The sequence below is a fragment of the Xenopus tropicalis genome, chromosome 2 (genome assembly GCF_000004195.4).
Source record: "Xenopus tropicalis strain Nigerian chromosome 2, UCB_Xtro_10.0, whole genome shotgun sequence".
Taxonomy (NCBI): Eukaryota; Metazoa; Chordata; class Amphibia; order Anura; family Pipidae; genus Xenopus; species Xenopus tropicalis.
In genome coordinates this window covers 65,590,583-65,615,141 of record NC_030678.2, presented here as the reverse complement: position 1 = coordinate 65,615,141, position 24,559 = coordinate 65,590,583, and the positions used below count along the sequence as shown (strand labels likewise).

The 24,559-nt window shown below is 40.7% G+C and overlaps 1 protein-coding gene across 1 annotated transcript in view; it reads right to left on the bottom strand.

The window, feature by feature from the left end:
• itpr3 (inositol 1,4,5-trisphosphate receptor, type 3) overlaps positions 1-24,559 on the bottom strand; it is a 350,279-nt gene that overhangs the window by 254,740 nt on the left and 70,980 nt on the right. Inside the window, exon 14 of the mRNA XM_018091571.2 lies at positions 14,806-14,947. Coding sequence (XP_017947060.1) covers positions 14,806-14,947 — 142 coding nt within the window. The remainder of the gene's footprint in view (positions 1-14,805; positions 14,948-24,559) is intronic.

The window sequence follows — 24,559 nt, the reverse complement described above, 5'->3', positions numbered from 1 at the left end:
CCCCTACCCAGCATCCTCCCCCAAGCGCAAGTAATTTAACACCTCAGGGGAAGAGAGGTCGGGCAGGGGGAGCGCCAGCAAGGGTCGGATCTAGGCCACTGGGGGCCCACCGGGATCCCCAGTCCGACCCTGGAATGTAGATAGATACAGATGAAGCGCTGGGTATCCCACAACCAGTTGTGATATCACAAGATAACTATTTCAGTTAACCAAAACTGCAATGAAAAGGTCACCACTAGATGCTCCTAGTGAGCTTAGTCACTCAGTACATATTGTAAAACCCAAGACAGACATATTTCATGTTCATTTGGCTTCTATGCTAATGAATTGTTAGCTCTGGAGACTAGAACAATGTACAGACAGTCACAGATTATTTAAATGTGCAGAAGTGTAATGATCTACTGTATTCATATGGATGCAGTCTTTGAATTACTGGTGAAAGTTAAAAGCTATAGGAGAAACACCAATATGTGTTCTCTGGTTCCTCATATTGTGCATATATAAATATCAGTATGCATATATATATTAAAATAAAACCCATACCATACATGTGCTCTTGTAGCTCAGTGAGTAAGTCAAGAGGTACAATGGGGTGTATGAATGTATTTATTTGTTTATATAGTACCAAAATTGTATGCAGTGCTTTACAAGGTGTGAACACAAGCAGGGGTATAGTTATAATAAGTTATGTTATAATAAGAAGAGAGGTTGCAAGTTCAAACCCTTATAATTTTTTTATTTCTTAAATCACAATATAGATTATAACTCTACTGCTAGATCTGTATATATATTATTTGCTGTGCAGGAGTAAACTGACACTACAGCTCCTTGCACCTTAATAAATGCCATTGTCAGGCACAATATTTGTGGCTAAACCTTGTATATGTATCAGTTTCTTAAACTTGTTTGACAGTCTTGTTCTGGACTACAGCTCTCAGAAACTTCATAATCAATAATGCCCAGTGAGGATTTCTGAACATAATTTCTCATTTCACTTTGTCTGTGCATTCAGTATGTGAGTTATAACCCTTAGAAGGCCTGGACTGGCAATCTATGGATTCTGGCAAATTACAAAAGGGCTGCTATAAGATGCCGTAGTAGACAGTTGGGATTTATTGGGCCTGTGGGTTGGTTATTTGGGCCAGGCAGTTTTATCTTGATATTAGGGTTACCATGTGGCTGGGTAAAATGATGCTTGCTCCGCATGTTATTAATAGGGAAAAAACTATATGAAGGCCGGTATTTTTTCCAAAAAAGGTGGCAACCCAACTTATTATATTATATTGTAAGGGATGCTACAGGGGTTACACAATGCCATTCTGCTTACCCTGAGCATTATGTCCTAGTAAAATGGTTTTCCATGTTCCAAACAACTTTTTTTAAATGTTTATGCTATTGTTTCCCAAATTTTTCACCATTTTGGCCGCTGAGAATGCTGGGACTTGTGGTTTTAGTCCCAGCTGAATCAGCTTGCCAGGGTAGTCAGTTTGGGAAACAGGAGTGATAATCAAATTTACAATTGAATGGTGGAACAGAAAGACCAGCAAACTACAGTTCCTTCCGAACACCCGTACTGTAATTTGACTCCATGTCATAGTCTGTTCTGCAGACCTATGGGACTTATTTACCTAGCCAGTGTGTTGTATATCTACAGTGGCTTGCAAATGTATTCGGCCCCCTTGAACTTTTCCACATTTTGTCACATTACAGCCATAAACATGAATCAATTTTATTGGAATTCCACATGAAAGACCAATACAAAGTGGTGTATACGTGAGAAGTGGAACGAAAATCATACATGATTCCATGTACATTTTTTACAAATAAATAACTGCAAAGTGGGGTGTGCGTAATTATTCAGCCCCCTGAGTCAATACTTTGTAGAACCACCTTTTGCTGCAATTACAGCTGCCAGGCTTTTAGGGTATGTCTCTACCAGCTGCACATCTAGAGACTGAAATCCTTGCCCATTTTTCTTTGCAAAACAGCTCCAGCTCAGTCAGATTAGATGGACAGCGTTTGTGAACAGCAGTTTTCAGATCTTGCCACAGATTCTCGATTGGATTTAGATCTGGACTTTGACTGGGCCATTCTAACACATGGATATGTTTTGTTTTAAACCATTCCATTGTTGCCCTGGCTTTATGTTTAGGGTTGTTGTCCTGCTGGAAGGTGAACCTCCGCCCCAGTCTCAAGTCTTTTGCAGACTCCAAGAGGTTTTCTTCCAAGATTGCCCTGTATTTGGCTCCATCCATCTTCCCATCAACTCTGACCAGCTTCCCTATCCCTGCTGAAGAGAAGCACCCCCAGAGCATGATGCTGCCACCACCATATTTGACAGTGGGGATGGTGTGTTCAGAGTGATGTGCAGTGTTAGTTTTCCGCCACACATAGCGTTTTGCATTTTGGCCAAAAAGTTCCATTTTGGTCTCATCTGGCCAGAGCACCTTCTTCCACATGTTTGCTGTGTCCCCCACATGGCTTGTGGCAAACTGCAAACGGGACTTCTTATGGTTTTCTGTTAACAATGGCTTTCTTCTTGCCACTCTTCCATAAAGGCCAACTTTGTGCAGTGCACGACTAATAGTTGTCCTATGGACAGATTCCCCCACCTGAGCTGTAGATCTCTGCAGCTCGTCCAGAGTCACCATGGGCCTCTTGGCTGCATTTCTGATCAGCGCTCTCCTTGTTCGGCCTGAGAGTTTAGGTGGACGGCCTTGTCTTGGTAGGTTTACAGTTGTGCCATACTCCTTCCATTTCTGAATGATCGCTTGAACAGTGCTCCGTGGGATGTTCAAGGCTTTGGAAATCTTTTTGTAGCCTAAGCCTGCTTTAAATTTCTCAAAAACTTTATCTCTGACCTGTCTGGTGTGTTCTTTGGACTTCATGATGTTGTTGCTCCCAATATTCTCTTAGACAACCTCTGAGGCCGTCACAGAGCAGCTGTATTTGTACTGACATTAGATTACACACAGGTGCACTCTATTTAGTCATTAGCACTCATCAGGCAATGTCTATGGGCAACTGACTGCACTCAGACCAAAGGGGGCTGAATAATTATGCACACCCCACTTTGCAGTTATTTATTTGTAAAAAATGTTTGGAATCATGTATGATTCCCCCACTTTGTAATGGTTTTTCACGTGGAATTCCAATAAAATTGATTCATGTTTGTGGCTGTAATGTGACAAAATGTGGAAAAGTTCAAGGGGGCCGAATACTTTTGCAAGCCACTGTATGTATATCTGTGTCTATTTCTTTACAGCTGTGGCATCTCATATCTGGAAATCAGTTATCCAGAGCCATCTCCCATGGGCTCTATTTTAATCATATAATTCAAATTTGTAAAAATAATTACCCTTTTCTTTCTAATGACAAAACAGTACCTTTACTTGATCCAAACTAAGATATAATTACCCCTTATTGGGGGCAGAACAGTCCTATTGGATTTATTTCAAGGATTACCTTTTTCTCTGTAATAATAAAACAGTACTTGTACTTTATACTGTGTTTTTTTGTGGTTAGGCTGGTTTTGGGAGAGGGCGTTTTTTGCCATGTGCAGCACTGATATCTGACCAATTTTCAATCAGTCCCTCCTGAGAGCCCCATACACAGACAGGCCAATAGGTATGCATAGGGGTAAGCAGAGAACATGTATAGCTGCTATAGAGTGCTGAGTGACATTACTAACAGATTAATTATTAAGACCTGGGATGTTAGGAAACTATCATCTGCTGTTAAGTCTAGTTCCTATTATTTATATCATTCCTGACTGTACTAATTTACTTAAACTTATTTATTGTCTAGACCCATTCTTTGCACTGATATGGGAGCTCTAATAGTTAAACTATTTAGGAAAACAAAATTGCATAATGTGTGACGAGAGGAGGGAAAAAATGACAAACTACAGTATTAAAAATATATGATTATGCGCCTGATATACGTTGTACCAACTGGATTTGTCAAAGAACACAGAGGGGCAATGCTGGCAGAAGTCAGCTACGTGGGGCACAGTGGAAGTGGAGATAGGCCCGAAAATGCCTGCTTTTGCATTTTCAGCTCTGTGCAGCTACAGGCACAAAAAAGCTTTGATTGTCAATACAGCTATACCCAGAGGCAGAAGGGAGCGGATTTGCTGGCTCAACCTGCAGAAAAACCACAGGCTGAGAGCTGCGGAATCAATTCTTCGTGTCCCCTTGCCCTAAGACTAACTGGATGAGCTGCTCAGTGAATTATGCCAAGGCATTTGGGGGGATATTCTTGCTTGACAGAAGCTGATGTCTCCTCCCAAAAGCCTAGGAAAACATTTGCATATGTAGGAGCACATGCCTTGGTTGTTCCCTTGTTTTGCAGGTAAAATTCATAATCAAACATAAAATTATGATATAGTATAGGACTTCTCAGAAGGTCACAAACAAGTTAATTGTGCCTATGTATTTCTCAAGAAAATATTTCACCACCAGTAGTCCCTCCAACCCATCCTCAATCCTTTCTCAGATTTTACAAATGACCTAAGGCTTATGCCACACGGGCTGTTTCTTGGCCTATGTAACAGCCCCTTCACTTGCATCCACTCTCCTTTGCTGTCTGCACCTGGAGGCACTAAGTAGGCCTGGGTGCAGATTTTTCGCTCCAAAATTGGCTCCATGTGTCTGCATCTAGGTTGATGCAGTGCCCAGAGACAGCCCAGTGTGTAATTATCCACAGCAGAGACTAGTGCTCTATTTGCTTTTACCAGGGGGTCATCTTAATCACTTTCAGCACTTCCCATATTCCAGAAAAAAAGAACATAAAGATAAGGCAGGAGAAGCCTCATGTCAAAGTGGACCCCCTACTGTGCAGGTTCATGTTTCTTTCCAGGCACCACCTGCTGTCTGAAAACAGAATAACAGCCTAAGAAGGCTTTTTTTCCCCAGCCACAGCAGGGAGATGGCACAAGATAACACAAGATAACACAGGCTATCCTGTTTGTAGCTTGTTAAGTTTTGGGATACATAGCGCTTTATACATCTTACAATGCTTTGAATACTTACCAGTCAGAGCTGAGGGATTCGTTCCTTCTCAGATTGAAGAGAAATCACTTTTCTTTGTCCATGAGAATTTTTTTTAGCAACAGTAAATAAAGAATAAAGAAGAAGTTGCAAATGCACCCTGTACTCCTAGTTTGCCTGCCATAAACACACACCTGCTCCTCACTAAATATATTCCAACTTTAACTATTCTTTAATAAAACTATTATTTAAAAGTTATGTCCTAATATTTCATTAGCAGCATGGTCTGAAAAGAAAATGATTGAAGACAAAAAAGTTATCAAATCCATCAATAAGTATTTCAGCAATAAAGTCCTTTAGATGGTGTTATAGTTTCTTGTAGCACTAAAAGAGTTTAACTCTTGTAATCCAACCTGCCAATCACAGGAAGGGATAAGCCTTTTATTGACCCTGCCCCCCTCAGTCTGGTTGTCGGAGCAAACAGGTTTTTGTGGTGTTCATGTGAGAATTCTGTGTAGTAGCTGGTATTACAATTAGTTTTCTGTGTATGATCTTGCCTGCCTCTTTGACTAAGAATCTGAATATGCCCTTGTTGCTTCTGTGAACTCCTGTGAATGACTCGGCTTCTCCCTTGCTTTCAATCCATTTTACTGACCCAGCTAGGCTTACTATGACCAAGTCTGGCTCTGACTCTTCTTTTCTCCCTGATCCTACTATGCTGTAGCTCTGTGTAACCTGTTCCTTCCCTGCAGACATTAACACAGGGGAATTCTTTATTGTTTAAAGTGCAAGCTGCTCACTGTTACCAGCAACTGGGATCCTGAACTGTAATCCTAACACCCGGCTACAATATAAAGACATTTTGACAGAGAAATCTGTTCTAGCGCCACCAAGTAGACTGCTGTCATTATCTTGACCACTGAAAAAAGAATATTTAAACACACTAGTTACAGCCTTAGAATCTAAACAAAACTAAAGGAGCATCTAGGGATACATTAGTTGGCAGGCCAAGAAAATAACAAGAATACATAGCATTAAACTTGCCAGCTAATGGAATTTAACAGGACATGTAGGCAATGGTATAACAAAAATGCTAAAAGAGCTGTGATATAATCACAGATATAAATCAGGATTGGCAGATCCTATGAGTCAGGTCAGGTGCAGACATTACTGCCCATTGATGGCTTAGTAAACGGCTAGCCAACCAACAATAGAACTACATAATAGTAAGTAAAATGAATATGAGTAATAAATATAGATACATAAAATATTAGTGAGCACATTCTTGCCTTTTCTCTAAGCAAATTTAAATGTTAAATGCTACTTAGAAGCACAAAACTAAAGATATACTATAGTCACCTATAGCCTAGGATGCTAACTGAGCTGGGTCTCTAACTAACACTCCAGGACTGACTGACATGTTGTACTCCCCAAAATATTAGTTGAGCCCAGTCCCCTCCCCTTACAACTGGGACATCAACCCTTTTAAAAAGAACCTTATCTTTCAAACGTTACACACAGGGACCAATTTATTTTGCAGAAAAAGTAGCTGTTGACCTCCTCCTATATTTTTAGATGCTTTATTTCATTAAGTAACACCAATTGCAAAGACAAGAAAACCCCAAACAATCAAATAGACAAACGTTTGCGCTTATACAGAAGATTTTATGGGCCACAAAATACATTACTTACCTGTGTATCAAGATACCTATACACACTAAACATTATACATATAGTAAAAGAGCTTTAGCAGGAAAAGGGGTGACTGTTCTAATTCTGTTCACTTCTAATGCAGAACTAACCATAAAAGGATAGACTTTAGCACTTAAAATAAATCATAGTTTTTCCAATATGGAACTATCCAACGACACATACCTCTAGACCAGTGCTGTCCAACTGGCGGCCCGAGGGCCTCTGTTTGGCCGCCCACCTGTCTGGCTGCTTTGATGGCTTACCTTTGAATAAGCTTTAAATGGTATCAGTCAGGGGCGGGCCAAGCCGCCCCGGGCGCCCTAGGCAACCCGGTCGGCCACCTGGCCCGCCCCCTCCGTTGGCGCGCATGCGCAGTTCGGGGGGGGTGCGATGCCGTGGGTCATTGCCCCCGCCGCTTGTCAATAGCGGCGGGGGCAATGGCAAAGTAGGGGAACTAGTGGTAGGCAGCAGAGGCTTCTGCCTGGCGCCCCCTAATCATTGCGCCCTAGGCCAGCTGCCTCTTCTGCCTACCCCTAGTTCCGGCCCTGGTATCAGTACTGAGATTAACTGGCCTCCTGCATGCTTTTCACCTTAGATTCATGCTGTAATCCCCTGTATTGTTTAAAAATGTAATCCCCTGTGTTGTTTACACCTTTCAATCAAAGTATTGTTCACTCCCTGCAGTGTTCACACCTCAGGCTCAGGCTGTAATCCCCCACATTGCTTACCTGTTCACGCGTAGCTTTGCAAATGGAAAGAAGCACACCGGTTGTGTCGGCAATGCCTTTAAATCATTTATTTGCAGAAATGAGCAAAACAGCACAAGCTTTCGGGGGTGACCCCTTCCTCAGGTGCAATGGGTCACCCCCGAAAGCTTGTGCTGTTTTGCTCATTTCTGCAAATAAATGATTTAAAGGCATTGCTGTCACAACTGGTGTGCTTCTTTCCCTTTGCAAAGCTACATGGAGAAAAGGCTTGGGAGCAGCCGTGGAAGTTAAGCACCCTCTGAGAACATGTATGTAAGTGGTGTGCTGAAGATTTTTCTTTATGTTACCTGTTCACACCTCATTGTATGTACTGCCTGGCCTATGCTGCCTGTGTGTATGGAACACGGGCAGCATAGAGTAGGCAGAGAATGGGGGCGTGGCTAGCCATGGTGGAGTGAGCACGCACATAGTAAGAGCTCCGTCGGGCAATAGCAAACTCTCCTGAAAATCAGCTACAATAGCTATAAATCTGAGCTCAGGAGGAAGGAAAGAACAGCGGAGAAAGTGCACCCAGCTGCGAAATGGTCAAAAAAAGGCTTAAAGAACAGCGAGTGACGATGTCCCCGTATCTGCAAAAAACGCCAGGGGAAAGACCCGCGAAAAGCCAAGATAGCGACGCGGCCTACACAGAGGTGCCGGAGCCGACATCAGCTGCTTGCTCCCCGGCCTCACTACATAGCGAGGACAGCTCGACAGTACCGCTGGACTCAGGTCAGGCTCCGCAAATATTTAATGCAACTGATCCTATCAGCGCCTCCCCAGTAACGGAGAGCACACTAACGCGCCAGCTTGCGCAATTGAGGGAAGGCCTCACAGCTACTCTTACCAGAGCAGTCTCCGACGCAGTCTCATCAGCTATCAAAGAAATCCATAGAGACTTGCAAGACTTGGGGGACCGCACAGACAAACTTGAATACTTTGCAGATGATATAGCCCAAAAGCAGGCCATCATGGAAGAAGATAACACAGCTTTCAGGGAGGAAATCTTTCAACTCAAAAGCATGTGTGAGGATCTCGAAAATCGATCCCGCAGACAAAATCTACACGTTCGGGGGGTACCGGAGGAAGTGGGGGCACAAAATATCCCGCAGTACCTAAAAGAACTATTTACAAAAGTATGCCCCGACATAAACCCTATTGACTGGATCTTTGACAGAGCACACCGCACACTGGGTCAGAAGCCACCCCCGACCAAACCTCCCAGAGACATTGTGGTATGCTTCCATTATTTTGCGCAGAAAGAAGCTGTTCTGGCTAAAGCCCGAACGCTATCGCTTTTGGAACATTCTAATCATAAGATACAAATATTTACAGACTTGTCCCCGATTACATTGGCAAAACGAAGGGAACTCAGCCCCCTCACACAACTGCTAAGGGATAATAACATTGTGTACCGCTGGGGCTATCCCTTCCGTTTAATAGTGCAACACCAAGGACAAACTTACACCCTTCACAGCGCAGACAAAAGTCGGCAACTTCTATGAGCACTAGGAATCAAGCCGGCCTCGCCAGACAACCGAGCCAGACGGTCACCTCCGAGATCAACAACCGACATGAGATGGCAGAAAGTCTCAAACAAAGCATCGCCACGCAGACTGGCACTGAGCCCCTCTCTACCCTTGAGTCAATCACCACAACCAACCTGACCAGAAGATGGAAACAAGACGCACGCACAAAAGGGACAGCACCCTCCGTGGACCTCACTTATTCCTGTCCACGACGCGGACTCTGGTCTTAACAACTTTACCGAACAGTACCTGCTTATTCTCTGTGGTAAGATTGACCCCCCCACGGAAGCAGGGAAGCTTCCTAAAGTTTAGCAGCACAGAAGCTAAACTTACTTTGCTCAGAACTGATATTGAAAGTTAATCCATTTAACGTTACACAGTTTAAAGTTTTTCCTTTTATTTGATTTGCTTTAATTATGGGTTATAATTCATGTACTATACCTGTGACTATATCGCCTATACAATGTAATAATGTTTGGGAACAAAAAAAGGGGGACACTCAATCAACGCAGAATTCCTGCAACAGCTATACAGCGCAGACCCCAACACAATATGGCACATAAGGTAAATTTTGTGTCCTTAAATTGCAAAGGACTTAATTCAATCACCAAGAGGTACTTAGCTCTGAAAGAGATAAAAAATCTAAGGGCTGACATCACGCTGTTGCAGGAAACGCATTTTTTGAAACAGCCCTCATGCAAATTACACTCTAAACACTACCCTACAGGCTACTATGCTTCATCTGAGGCAAAAAAGGCCGGGGTAGCTATTTTAGTACACAAAGACTGCCCACTACAGGTCATTAAGACCATTACCGACCCACAAGGCCGATATCTAATATTAGAGGGCACACTAACGGGTACCCCTATTGTAGTGGCAAACATCTATGCGCCAAACAAAGGACAGGCCAGGTTCCTGAAAAAAATACTCAATAAAATAGCCTCCTGTGCAGCACCCTATGTAATCATAGGAGGCGATTTTAATGCCCCAATGTCACAGGCAGAGGACAGAACGCATCCCTCTCCAGACCCAAATGCCTATACACTGTCGAGAGATATGCGCCAACTTATAAATCAAGCAGCCCTATACGATATATGGCGCATAGACCACCCAAAGGGGAGACAGTACTCATTCTATTCGCCAGTCCACAAGGTCCATGTACGGCTGGATTATTTCCTAGTCTCTCAATCTTGCCTAAGGGTCCCATACACGGCTGACATTGCATGTATTACTTGGTCAGACCATGCCCCTATCCAATTCTCGATCAACTTACTTGAACGCCCTAAAAAACCCTTTCATTGGCGCTTAAACGAAACCTTATTACATGATATGAACACCCGACAAACTGTAGAAAAGGCTATGAAAGAATACTTTAATTTAAACGAGAGCTCCGTTTCATCTGTTTCTACACTATGGGAAGCCCATAAGGCCACCATAAGAGGCTCACTTATAGCTATAACTACTGCACAAAAAAAGGCCCGGGGACAACAGCTGGGGAACCTTATTAATCAACTTGAGACACTAGAGGGGGAATACAACCAAAACAACAGTGAAGCATTACTTGACAAAATAATAACCACACGAAAAGAACTTAGGGATCTTAAAATACAAGAAACAGAGAAAGCCATAATATGGACCAGGCAACTCTTTTATGAAAAAGGGGATAAGCAGCACACTCTGCTAGCCCGAAAGCTAAAAGAGCAAAAGCTCCAATCAACAATTAAAGCAATAAAGACGAATGCAGGCCAAATGGTCTATAAACCAGAACTGATTGCAGAACAATTTCGTAATTTCTACACTACCCTCTATAACCTCCCAACAGATCCCACAAGGACCCCTGCCCAACTAGATAACTTTTTACAGAAAGCGGCCCTACCCAAATTCCAAGAGGAAGACCTCTTAAAATTAAACCAAGAAATAACACTACCAGAGTTAACATTAAAAAACCTCCCGAATGGCAAAACTCCAGGCCCCGACGGGTACCCATATCAGTATTATAAGCTCTATCAACATATACTATCCCCATATTTGATCAAGCTTTATAATGAATACCTGAGGGGTATGCCCATACCCTCAACAAACCTTACCTCATACCTCTCACTCATACCAAAAGAGGGTAAGGACCCGGCGAACTGCACAAACTATAGGCCAATAGCCCTTTTAAACTCTGATCTAAAGCTATTCTCCAAAATACTAGCTAATCGCCTTGCTCCTATACTACCAAGAATCATAAAAGCAGATCAAGTGGGCTTTATACAGGGCAGACAGGCAGGGGACAACACGAGGCGTGTCATTAACACAATAGAACTACTACAAAAACAGGGACATCCAGCCCTAATACTAAGCCTAGACGCCGAAAAGGCATTCGACCGGCTAGACTGGTCCTATATGCTGGCCCTTCTCCAGCACCTGAACCTAAAAGGCCCCTACCTGACTGCCCTTAGAAATCTCTACTCCACACCTAGCACATATCTGAAACTGCCAGGGGACACTAACACTCCTATTAAAATCGCCAACGGCACAAGGCAAGGCTGCCCACTTTCCCCCTTGCTCTACGCACTCTGCATAGAACCACTGGCGGCTAACATAAGAAATGAACCGAATATAAAAGGTATATCAGTGGACACAGAGCAACTTAAGATTGCGCTATACGCTGATGATGTAATTTTGACACTTACCACCCCACAAAACTCCCTCCCAGCCCTACACAGGATCCTGCAGGAATACGGCTCTTTATCAGGCCACAAAGTGAACATAACTAAAACGGAAGCCCTGCCAATCCATATGCCAGAGGCTATGGTAAAAGTGTTGCAAACCACTTACAAATACAACTGGAAAACTGTCTCTATAGCATACCTAGGTACTAAAATAACCCCAAAACACACAGATCTATTCAAAGAAAATTTTGTACCACTACTTCAAAAAATTAAAACAAGCCTAAATAAATGGACCACCTCATTGATATCATGGTTTGGCAGGATTGCCACTATCAAAATGAATATACTCCCAAAGCTCTTGTACCTCTTTGAAACCTTACCCGTTGAGGTCCCCATCAAATACCTTAAAGAGGCACAAACACTGTTTCACAATTTCGTATGGAAAGGCAAGTATCATAGAATAAATAAATCATGCCTAACCACATCACGTAATCAGGGAGGCCTGGGCCTGCCATCGCTGCAAAAATATTATGAGGCAGCACACATCCGTCAGGTATTGGCATGGTCCCGACAAACTTCAGATAAGATATGGGTAACTATAGAAAATGCACAATTTTTGCCGTACTACCCCAATGCATGGTTTTGGCCACAGGAAGACCAGCCAAAACCTAGGATCAATATGCTTAGATCTACTGCGTTTACCTTAGAACTGTGGAGAAGGGTGAACATCAAATACAAATTAACCTCCCTGTACTCACCATTAACCGCACTACTAGGGAATCCGGCACTACAGCCAAGCGCTGATTTCCATATTAATAGGCTAAAAGACACCATGGCAATCCCAAGGGTCAAAGATGTCATGGACCCAGCCCTAACATCCATACTAGATCTGGTAGTGCTCCAACAAAAATTCCCAGAACTACATGTACAATGGTATATGTACTTTCAACTCAGGCACTTCATAGAACCATACGCCAGGTTCTTCAAAACTAATCAACCTACAAGGTTTGAACGCATAGCCTACAATGGCCTCCCGCAAAGGGGACTGATCTCAAATATATACAAGATGATCAACGACCCATTTCTCACCCAGGGCTATAAGCATCAGTACATGCTGAAATGGGAAGTTGCAGTGGGAAAGGAGATCCCAGGGGAGGACTGGGACTCAATCTGGGACAACGCCAAGAATATGGTTACCTGCACAAAACAAAGAGAAAACATATACAAGATACTGATGTTTTGGTACCTCACCCCTACCAGGATACACAAATTATTCCCTGATAATCCTAGCCAATGCTGGAGGTGTAATGATGCCCTAGGGGACTTACCCCATATACTTTGGTCTTGCCCACATATCCAGCCACTTTGGGACGAAACCCAGACTTTGCTAACAAACCTCTTTCATAACACAATCACCAAAGAAATTACCACCTTTTTGCTGGGCAAACCAATTGAGGGCCTCACTAATGCACAACAGAAACTAGCAAACCACATCTTGACTATAATCAAGATAACGATAGCAGCTAAGTGGAAAACATCCACTATACCCAGCTGGGCAGAAATTTATCGCAAAATAAATAATAACAAAGATTTTGAATATAGAATTGCCCACATACAGAACAAGGTACCCAAATTCCTCAAGGTCTGGACCCTATGGGAATTGTTCCCACCAGCTCAAGTATAATCCAATAAACAAGTACATCCAACCAACTCTGTGCACATAATAAGGCATATGGTCACAACCTTTTGACCTATATTTTTCATTTTCATTTCCTTTTTTACTTTTAAGTTAAGTAAGTTAATGTATCAATACCAACTCTCATTGAGAATAATTCTCCTTCACACGCATAATTCGCACACGATAACGTCCAGTAACTACTCTCAGGTAACGTTGCAACTTAGCGAAAACATACATATCATTGTTAAACTATGCTCAACATGGCTTAAATAATTTTGATAAACCAGAAAATGCTCATAAGGAAAGTATAACAAATGCAATGTATGTGCCTGAAATGTCTGATATTTCTTCCCTTTTATATGCATCATCATAATGTACAAAACTGCGAATACTTTATGCTCTGTTTGTATTGAACCTTAATAAAATACAAGTTACAAAAAAAAGAGTAGGCAGAGAATGGCACATAGGCAGCATAGGGCAGACAGAGTATGGCACACACAGGCAGCATAGGGCAGGCAGAGTATGGCACATAGGCAGCATAGGGCAGGGAGGGTATGACAGGCAGAGTGCTGCCTGTGTGTGCCATGCTCTGCCTACCCTATGCTGCCTGTGGGAGGTGAAACTGACAGGGGTCTGTCCTGGGAGTTAGCAGTTGGAAATAGCCATTAAATAGTCCCTAAGGTGTGTAATTATGTGCTGGGGGTTGCTGTGCTTTCCACAGGGGAGGAGAAGGCATATGGATTTAAGAGTATGTCTTAATATGACATAATATAATTCTTTCACATATGAATGACGGTTGATATCCTCGCAGTGAGGAACAAGCATTTGGGTTTTTGCTGCACTACCACCATTGTGATATAATGGGTGTGGTTTAAAAGGTGGAGTGGTAAAAACTGGCTTCCATTAGCTACCCTCCACCATGTATGCTAGAGAAATTCCAGCCCTCTGCACCACAGAAGTTGGACAGCACTGACATAGGAGATATCTGTATATTTATCAAAATTGCAAAATACATGATTTTTGTCTATGAATCTAGATTGCAAGAAAAGTAAAGCAATTCATAGCTCACAATTTAACATTTGTCACACAAATTTAGATCATAAATTAATTTTTTTTTTTTTTTTAATATTTTTTATTTATTTTATTTATTTAATTGTGCAAGGTTGCCACAGACTTACAGTCTATGGGGAATTCCTGGTAACTGTAAAGAATTATCTGAAACATGGAATAAAGGAAAGATTTTATTTGAAACATATGCTGTTGCACCCATCAAGCATACTTGAGAAATGTTAATAATTACAAAAACTAAATTTGCAAGAAAAGCAATTTTTATCAAGATCTATTATCAAATATTTTTTCCCCCACACACACATGATTTATATGCAATGTGATTTATATGATAGCCTTTGCCCAAATAGTACAATTATAATGAAGTTATTCAATATAATAATTAAAACATTTTTTACTGCATTCAAATTGGAAAACTTTAAATGTTCATCTGTGAATTTCTACCTGTTTGAGTATGTTCTGCTCCCTCATCAACTTCTGCCTCTCTCGATTAGGCTTGGTAATCATAATATCCAGAACATTCTGTCCATTATTAGAAACATCCACCACAAAGAACACCAAATCTTCTAAAAGTTTTATGGCAAACCTATCAAGTATAAAAAAACAGCACAGCATATTTGTAAGAAACCTAACACCAAAACTTAGGGTCAAGTTAGAGTAAGCTAAAGTTCATTTCAAGAAGCATACAAATGTAGTTTGGCTCCAAACTATAAAACTCAAAGCTTGGTAAAACTTTTTTTTAATTTCTGAAAGCTTTGAGTTGATTTGCAGTTATTAATTAATTATATATATATATTTTTAATATATTTATATATATTTATATTACTATAAATTTAATTTTTTGCAGATACATGGATACAGGTACCATACCTGTACAAGCTTTTTATAGGTATGGCACCCATTATCCAGAATGCTAGGGACCTGGAGTTTTCATGGGGTCTTTCCATAATTTGGATCTTCATACCTTAAGTCTACTAAAAAATCTTTTAAACATTAATTATATCTAATAAAATTGTTGACTTCTAAAAGGATTATTATATTGTTATTTGGATAAAGTGCACCATAGGGGCCCATTCATGAAAGCACGAATTTTGTGTGGTTAAAAGCACGATTGGAAAAAATTCCTCGAGTAACCACGTTAATTTTTGATGTGCGAAAATGTCACAAAAATGCTTTTCTTGGTCATACGAAAATATTGTTGTTGCGATCCGAAAGTCACAAAATTTTCAGATCCGAACAATCGTAAACGGCGTGAAAACCTTTCTGGCTATGAAACTTCAATGTATGATTTTGGATGCCTTCCATAGGACTGAATGGCACTCTACAGATCCAACCTGACCAAAAGATAGTCACGATACCAAAGCTTGAATGAATTCCGAAATGGTTGTAGTCTTTGCGACTTCATGGAAGTTAACGAAAACCACAAAAAAAGTAATGTAATTTTAACAATATTATCGTAGTCATTACGAAAATTTCTATGAATTAGAAAAATATATTTTTTTCTGAAAACAAAAAATGTGTGCTTTAATGAATGGGCCCCATAGTGTTTTATTATTATAGAAAAAAGAAAATCATTTTAAAAACATGAATTATTTCATTCAAAGTTTTTTTGGATAAAAAATTTCCAGATAAAGCATCCCACATGTCTTTAGGTATAAAGATACAACATTGTAAATATGACTGACAAAGTCTTCTAAACAGGTCGATGCTTTCTGTGTCCTTTGTAGAATACTGAAAATTTACATACAAGTTTCCACACAGAAAATAATCATACTTTACGTTCAAGGATAAAAAGGCCCCTAACTATAAGCAGACTCCAGAAAATTAAAATTATTATTAATCATGTATTATTAATATTAAATTCTAGATGGGTACAAATTTAATTCATATTGAGGGTATAGTTTTCCTTTAAAGGAGGCATACTGAGTGAGAATCAAGAATGTGTCAATCAATTAAATTGCTCTAAACATGAAATGGTCTGAGAAAAGTAGTTGGGTTGATCAACTTCAGAGAACTGAAGCCTGTCTTTGCTTCTATGACTGTAGGGCTCTAATCGGCTATACCCCTCTTATATTGCTCATTCAAATGAAGCGCAAGTTAGGGAATATGAAGGTTGCCTAATTGTCTCCAACCTTTCACTACTGAATATGGTGTTGAGTAACACAGACAGTGCTATATTCTTGGGGGAAGCTGAATGTCTCTTCAGTGCAGAGACCTGGGGAAGTTCTGCAAGGCAAGAAGGCATTGCATTCATGATAGCTTCCCATAATCTGTCCTATAAGCAGAGGAAGTGAAAGTTTTCCACAATTACATCTTTAACCTCTTTCCTGCTATAATGATTTTCTTACAACTTTTTTTATTCTTACATCCCTCCTTCCTGGTACTTGTTTTTACAGAGAAAACAATTAAAAAGAGAGAAAAAACTAATGTAATCTGTTGCAGATATTCCCTTCTAAATCTTAGTTGTCCAGGCTATTAGGAGTGTTAGAACTTGGGCATGTCCCACAATAATCATGCCAGTAAACCTGGTTAAGTAGTCAGGCATTAGAGACAAAAAAAAATGAAAAGCCACAAATGTCAGGCAAATATTTGTATATATATACACTTTTAAATTCAATTACTTGGGACCCAAGCAAAAGAACCTTTAAACCTACAATAACTGGTGCATGGTGAGTGGAGTTTTGGTCAGCACATAGAAACCTTTACAGAACATTTTGTCTTCCCTGTGTTGACAGCACCAACATCATGTAAGATATATAGAAAAATATAGAGAAAAGTCTAAGCAATAGTTGAACAATTATTCAAAACTCTTTATTTTATCAAAACATAAAAAAAAGAGAAGCTATTGTATATGCATTTCATGTGTCTCGCTAAATAGAACTGGACTGGAGCCCTATTGCAAAGTACTGCAATCCTCTTTCACTTAGCAGCATATGAAACATATCTCTGTCTTGATACCAACTTGTGCTAGCAGTGCACATTGTCCCTTGTTTAAATTGAACACAAATCACAATGAGTATTGGGGCAGTAAATTGGGCTCCATTAACCAACATTTTGGGGGTGTACAAAATTTGGTGGCACGCAGGGTCTACATTATGCAGCATGTTGGTATATAATAAGATATTCTCTACAGATCAGACAACTGTCATGTTTCTGTCATGAAGAGTTCACACGTAAGGATTTCAGAACTCATCAGAGCTTATTCTATATTCTATAACTTGCAGTTTCTGACCATTATTCTTTTTGGATGACATACATTAAGTGTCTTTCTATGTTTTCTGTGTTCTCTTTAAGCTACCTTTGTCCTATTCTCCAGTTTACCTGGTTCTGGCCTTAGGATATTTTCTTAATTCTACTGCTGTCTGATATCTGCTCTAGCTATTGGCCTAATTTCTGGACTTGCCTATTTACCTGCCAATACCCTGACTACTGGACTGATTACTGGTCTTGACTATTTTTCTCCTATCTTTTCTGGCTGCCAGTTGACCAAATCTACCAGATGTGACCAATGTCAGAAAAGGGTCAGAAAAGTATTATATAAACAAGAGGTCCTCTGCACTCACCCATTATCAATATATATATAGGACTTTAAGATGTTCTGTACATTATGCCCTACAGAAATGCCCTTCCCTTTAAACAGGGAAACAGTGATTGTTTGTCCATATATTGCAATATATTCAATCTGGCTAACTAAGTCAAAAAAGTATTAGCCACTGGTCTCAGTGTAGGCTTTCAAGCATACACAGCCTTTCTTCAGCTGCTTCCAAATGACAGTTCTTCAAGCACTGGATTCTCCATGTTACCCAGTCAATTTATAATATTTGGTTAAAAATATGCAGCACACACTCAGTTTGAAAAGTGCAATATGTTTTATTTGAAGTCTAGACAGTTAATTTACTTTTCCCTGTAAAGCAATTGATAGAGCAAGAGTACACCCCTTAGTGCTCATTTAACAACACTTGTGCACAGGAAAATCATTCTGTCTGCTCTTTGCACCAGATTAAAAACCCAAAACAAGGAACAGACCACAGCATCATCAAGCACAGGTTAGTGCTGTCCTATGGCAGGTTGTAATGGCAGGGCTGTGTTGCATCCTGTGTATCCTATAAATCACTAATTTTGCGCGTGTGAATGCTCTTTGCACACTGCCAACATAGTCAAATGACCTATTAAGAGTACCATTTGGGGTATTAAAATCTTAGTCTACTACATTTGTGGTCTAACTCCAATAATTTAGCTAATTAACTATATTAACTTGCAGACTAATTCATTTCCAAAAAGATTAAAATCCACTGAGGTTTGATTATGGAATATTGTAACTAAATAAAGTAAAGAGAAAGAGTAAACTAGTAATTTGCTATATTTATTAGTTGGGCACCTAGAACTTATAAATCAATTGAACCACGGGAAGATAATAACAATGAAACAATGTATATTGTATTCTGTGTACCTGTCTTACTTTCTACATATATATTTTAACCAGCTGTTAATCCAGGACAACATAGCTTGCACATACACTAGCATGAATCTTTACTGCTTGGTTTGCTGTTGCTGCATTTTTTATGATAAAAATACACTGGAGAATCGCATCAAACCGTATCAAAGCTATTATTACATATGGAGGTTATTGTGTTACTAATTCCCCACTGTTACTCCATGCACAATATATTCATTTTTCCACAAGCCTGGATTAATGGCAAGGCCACAAAGGACCAGGCCTAAGGAGGCAGGGCTTTAGGGGCAGTATGACGCCCACCTTCTGCTTTTAATTCTGGTCCGAAGCACTGGGGAGGTGCAGGAGACCTAATAGTTTTTAATGCCCCACGCACTGACCCCCAGTGCTCCAGACCCGACTACAAATACCTGAGCATTCTTGGACAGGAGGGGCGGCAGTGAGCAATGAGACAGGGCCTAGGGGCGCCTGCATTACAAATCCGGCCCTGGCTATCCAGAAAATCAGTAGCAAAAGAAAAGTTGCCACACTTTTGTATATGTGTATATGTGTAAGTGTGTATATATATATATATATGTCGTTGTGATATTATATATATATTATATTATATATAACAAGGACAGCACTCCTAGGATTTAAAGAATTGTGAGCAAAATGTAAATGCAAAAATAGACGTTTCAGTTTCACACAGAAACCTTCATCTGGAGTTTCTGTGTGAGACCGAAACGTTGAGTAATAAACCTTTCTATTTTGGCATTTACATTTTGCTCACAATTATTTAAATCCTAGGAGTGCTGTCCTTGTTATATATATATATATAATATCACAAGGACAATACATATATTATATATAACAAGGACAGCACTCCTAGGATTTAAAGTATTGTGAGCAAAATGTAAATGCAAAAATAGACGTTTCAGTTTCACACAGAAACCTTCATCTGGAGTTTCTGTGTGAGACCGAAACGTTGAGTAATAAATAATTCTAGGAGTGCTGTCCTTGTTCCAGTGCATTTTTTTGGTACTAGCTAGCACCCAGGATTTGTTGCTGCATATATATAAATAAATATATATACAGGTTTATATATACGCAACAAGTGACGGCACTCACAAGGTTTTCACATGTTCAAAGCTCAACAAATCAAAGTAGCAGAAAAAAATATTTATCTTACAAGGTTTTTATTAATCCAACGTTTCAGTTCCTTCATGGAACTTTCATCAGGGAGACCGACACAGAGTGAACACAAACACTTTAACCCTTTAAGTGCCAGCCGAATTCGTCATTTCGGTTCCCCCCAGTGCCAGACGTTTTTTAAGCATTTTGTACTCATTCACTTTAACAATGTTTTTTGGTAGGAAAACCTCCACGAAACTAGGGAAATTATATATCGTTTTTTTCGTCACTAATTGGGCTTCGACATACATACCAAATTTTATAACTTTTCTGGAGATATGATGTGTATTTTGGGTGAAATATGTAAAAAAAAAATAAAATTATGAAAAATTTCTGTATATTTTGAGGTTTTTTTCCATAGAAAAGTTAATTTTACTCACTTTTTTTTATTGTTTGTAAAAGCCCTGATACTCCCAATTCCAACGATACCAAATATGTGGTGGTACCCCACAGTTCCTGTCCAGAAGTAACCCCCAAACTAAAGCAATACTTAGTACAATATCACACCAGAACAAAGCAGAAAAGCGCTTGTAACAGTTAATGCAGCATAACTTATATGTAAATCTAAAATATCCCCTCATGTTTGGTATCTTTAGAAACTACAGACCTTCAGGTTTCTAGGTGCAATGTAGTTTTCACTCAAAAGCCAAATACCTTTTGTCAGTGCATTGTGAAATTTGGAACTTTTTATGACATTTTTTTTTTTTTCTAAAACGTAAACTTGGACGCATGATCAAATGTGGATTTGACAAAAAAAAATCTCATAAAAATTTTCTAACAAAGGCATATTTGAAAGACAAACTTCTCCTGAATAAAATGATGCCCCATATGTATGGGTGCACATAAAGACATGGGCACCAAACACTCCAAAGCAGGGGCAATGCACAAGGGCAATTACAGCTAAAAATGTGGGGGCTGCGCTCTATGTGCACTTCCTGCAGTTTTTCAGTGTTAACCCCCCCTACCTGTGAAATAACCCCCACAAACTATATATTTCTGAAAAGTGCACACCTTCAGCTATTCAGAGACACCACTCTTCTCTTTCTACATGGAAAATTGTGGCCGCAGTCCCTTGCAGAAGTAAGCGCTTTGGTCAGAAATCAAGGAAAAACCAGATAAAAAACCTAGATTTCTCCCCAAAATCTCCATGGCAACTACCAAAAACTTACTAAACATCGATCTGCAAGTTCCCCTGAATAAAACGATACCCCATATGTATGGGTGCACATAAAGACGTGGCCACCAAATGCCCCAAAACAGGGGCAATGCATAAGGGCAATTTCTGTTGAAATTTTGGGGGCTGCGCTCTATGTGCACTACCTGCAGTTTTTCAGTGTTAACCCCCCCTACCTGTGAGATAACCCCCACAATCTATATATTTCCGAAAAGTGCACACCTTCAGCTATTCAGAGACACCACTCTTCTCTTTCTACATGGAAAATTGTGGCCGCAGTCCCTTGCAGAAGTTAGCGCTTTGGTCAGAAATCAAGGAAAAACTAGATACAAACCTAGATTTCTCCCCAAAATCTCCATGGCAACTACCAAAAACTTACTAACCATCAATCTGCAAGTTCCCCTGAATAAAACGATACCCCATATGTATGGGTGCACATAAAGACGTGGCCACCAAATGCCCCAAAACAGGGGCAATGCATAAGGGCAATTTCAGTTGAAATTTTGGAGGCTGCGCTCTATGTGCACTACCTGCAGTTTTTCAGTGATAACCCCCCCTACCTGTGAGATAACCCCCACAATCTATATATTTACGAAAAGTGCACACCTTCAGCTATTCAGAGACACCATTCTTCTCTTTCTACATGGAAAATTGTGGCCGCAGTCCCTTGCAGAAGTCAGCGCTTTGGTCAGAAATCAAGGAAAAACCAGATACAACCCTAGATTTTGGTCAGAAATCAAGGAAAAACCAGATAAAAACCTAGGATTTCTCCCCAAAATCTCCATGGCAACTACCAAAAACTTACTAAACCTCAATCTGCAAGTTCCCCTGAATAAAACGATACCCCATATGTATGGGTGCACATAAAGACGTGGCCACCAAATGCCCCAAAACAGGGGCAATGCATAAGGGCAATTTCAGTTGAAATTTTGGGGGCTGCGCTCTATGTGCACTACCTGCAGTTTTTCAGTGATAACCCCCCTACCTGTGAGATAACCCCCACAATCTATATATTTACGAAAAGTGCACACCTTCAGCTATTCAGAGACACCATTCTTCTCTTTCTACATGGAAAATTGTGGCCGCAGTCCCTTGCAGAAGTCAGCGCTTTGGTCAGAAATCAAGGAAAAACCAGATACAACCCTAGATTTTGGTCAGAAATCAAGGAAAAACCAGATAAAAATCTAGATTTCTCCCCAAAATCTCCATGGCAACTACCAAAAACTTACTAAACCTCAATCTGTAAGTTCCCCTGAATAAAACGATACCCCATATGTATGGGTGCACATAAAGACGTGGCCACCAAATGCCCCAAAACAGGGGCAATGCATAAGGGCAATTTCAGTTGAAATTTTGGGGGCTGCGCTCTATGTGCACTACCTGCAGTTTTTCATTGATAACCCCCCCTACCTGTGAGATAACCCCCACAATCTATATATTTCCGAAAAGTGCACACCTTCAGCTATTCAGAGACACCACTCTTCTCTTTCTACATGGACAATTGTGGCCGCAGTCCCTTGCAGAAGTCAGCGCTTTGGTCAGAAATCAAGGAAAAACCAGATAAAAACCTAGATTTCTCCCCAAAATCTCCATGGCAACTACCAAAAACTTACTAAACCTCAATCTGCAAGTTCCCCTGAATAAAACGATACCCCATATGTATGGGTACACATAAAGACGTGGCCACCAAATGCCCCCAAACAGGGGCAATGCATAAGGGGGGGCTGTGCTCTACCTGCAGTTATTTAGTCTAAACACCCCCATACCTGTGAAATAACCCCCACAAACTATATATTTCTGAAAAGTGCACACCTTCAGCTATTCAGAGACGCCACTCTCCTCTTTCTACATGGAAAATTGTGGCCGCAGTGCCTTGCAGAAGGCAGCGCTTTGGTCAGAAATCAAGGAAAAACCAGATACAACCCTAGATTTTGGTCAGAAATCAAGGAAAAACCAGATAAAAACCTAGATTTCTCCCCAAAATCTCCATGGCAACTACCAAAAACTTACTAAACCTCAATCTGCAAGTTCCCCTGAATAAAACGATACCCCATATGTATGGGTACACATAAAGACGTGGCCACCAAATGCCCCCAAACAGGGGCAATGCATAAGGGGGGGCTGTGCTCTATGTGCTCTACCTGCAGTTATTTAGTCTAAACACCCCCATACCTGTGAAATAACCCCCGCAAACTATATATTTCTGAAAAGTGCACACCTTCAGCTATTCAGAGACGCCACTCTCCTCTTTCTACATGGAAAATTGTGGCCGCAGTGCCTTGCAGAAGTCAGCGCTTTAGTCAGAAATCAAGGAAAAACCAGATACAAACCTAGATTTCTCCCCAAAATCTCCATGGCAACTACCAAAAACTTACTAAACCTCAATCTGCAAGTTCCCCTGAATAAAACGATACCCCATATGCATGGGTACACATAAAGACGTGGCCACCAAATGCCCCCAAACCGGGGCAATGCATAAGGGGGGGCTGTGCTCTATGTGCTCTACCTGCAGTTATTTAGTCTAAACACCCCCATACCTGTGAAATAACCCCCGCAAACTATATATTTCTGAAAAGTGCACACCTTCAGCTATTCAGAGACGCCACTCTCCTCTTTCTACATGAAAAATTGTGGCCGCAGTCCCTTGCAGAAGTCAGCGCTTTGGTCAGAAATCAAGGAAAAACCAGATAAAAAAACCTAGATTTCTCCCCAAAATCTCCATGGCAACTACCAAAAACTTACTAAACCTCAATTTGCAAGTTCCCCTGAATAAAACGATACCCCATATGTATGGGTGCACGTAAAGACGTGGCCACCAAATGCCCCAAAACAGGGGCAATGCATAAGGGCAATTTCAGTTGAAATTTTGGGGGCTGCGCTCTATGTGCACTACCTGCAGTTTTTCAGTGTTAACCACCCCTACCTGTGAGATAACCCCCACAATCTATATATTTACGAAAAGTGCACACCTTCAGCTATTCAGAGACACCACTCTTCTCTTTCTACATGGAAAATTGTGGCCGCAGTCCCTTGCAGAAGTCAGCGCTTTGGTCAGAAATCAAGGAAAAACCAGATACAACCCTAGATTTTGGTCAGAAATCAAGGAAAAACCAGATAAAAACCTAGATTTCTCCCCAAAATCTCCATGGCAACTACCAAAAACTTACTAAACCTCAATCTGCAAGTTCCCCTGAATAAAACGATACCCCATATGTATGGGTACACATAAAGACGTGGCCACCAAATGCCCCCAAACAGGGGCAATGCATAAGGGGGGGCTGTGCTCTATGTGCTCTACCTGCAGTTATTTAGTCTAAACACCCCCATACCTGTGAAATAACCCCCGCAAACTATATATTTCTGAAAAGTGCACACCTTCAGCTATTCAGAGACGCCAC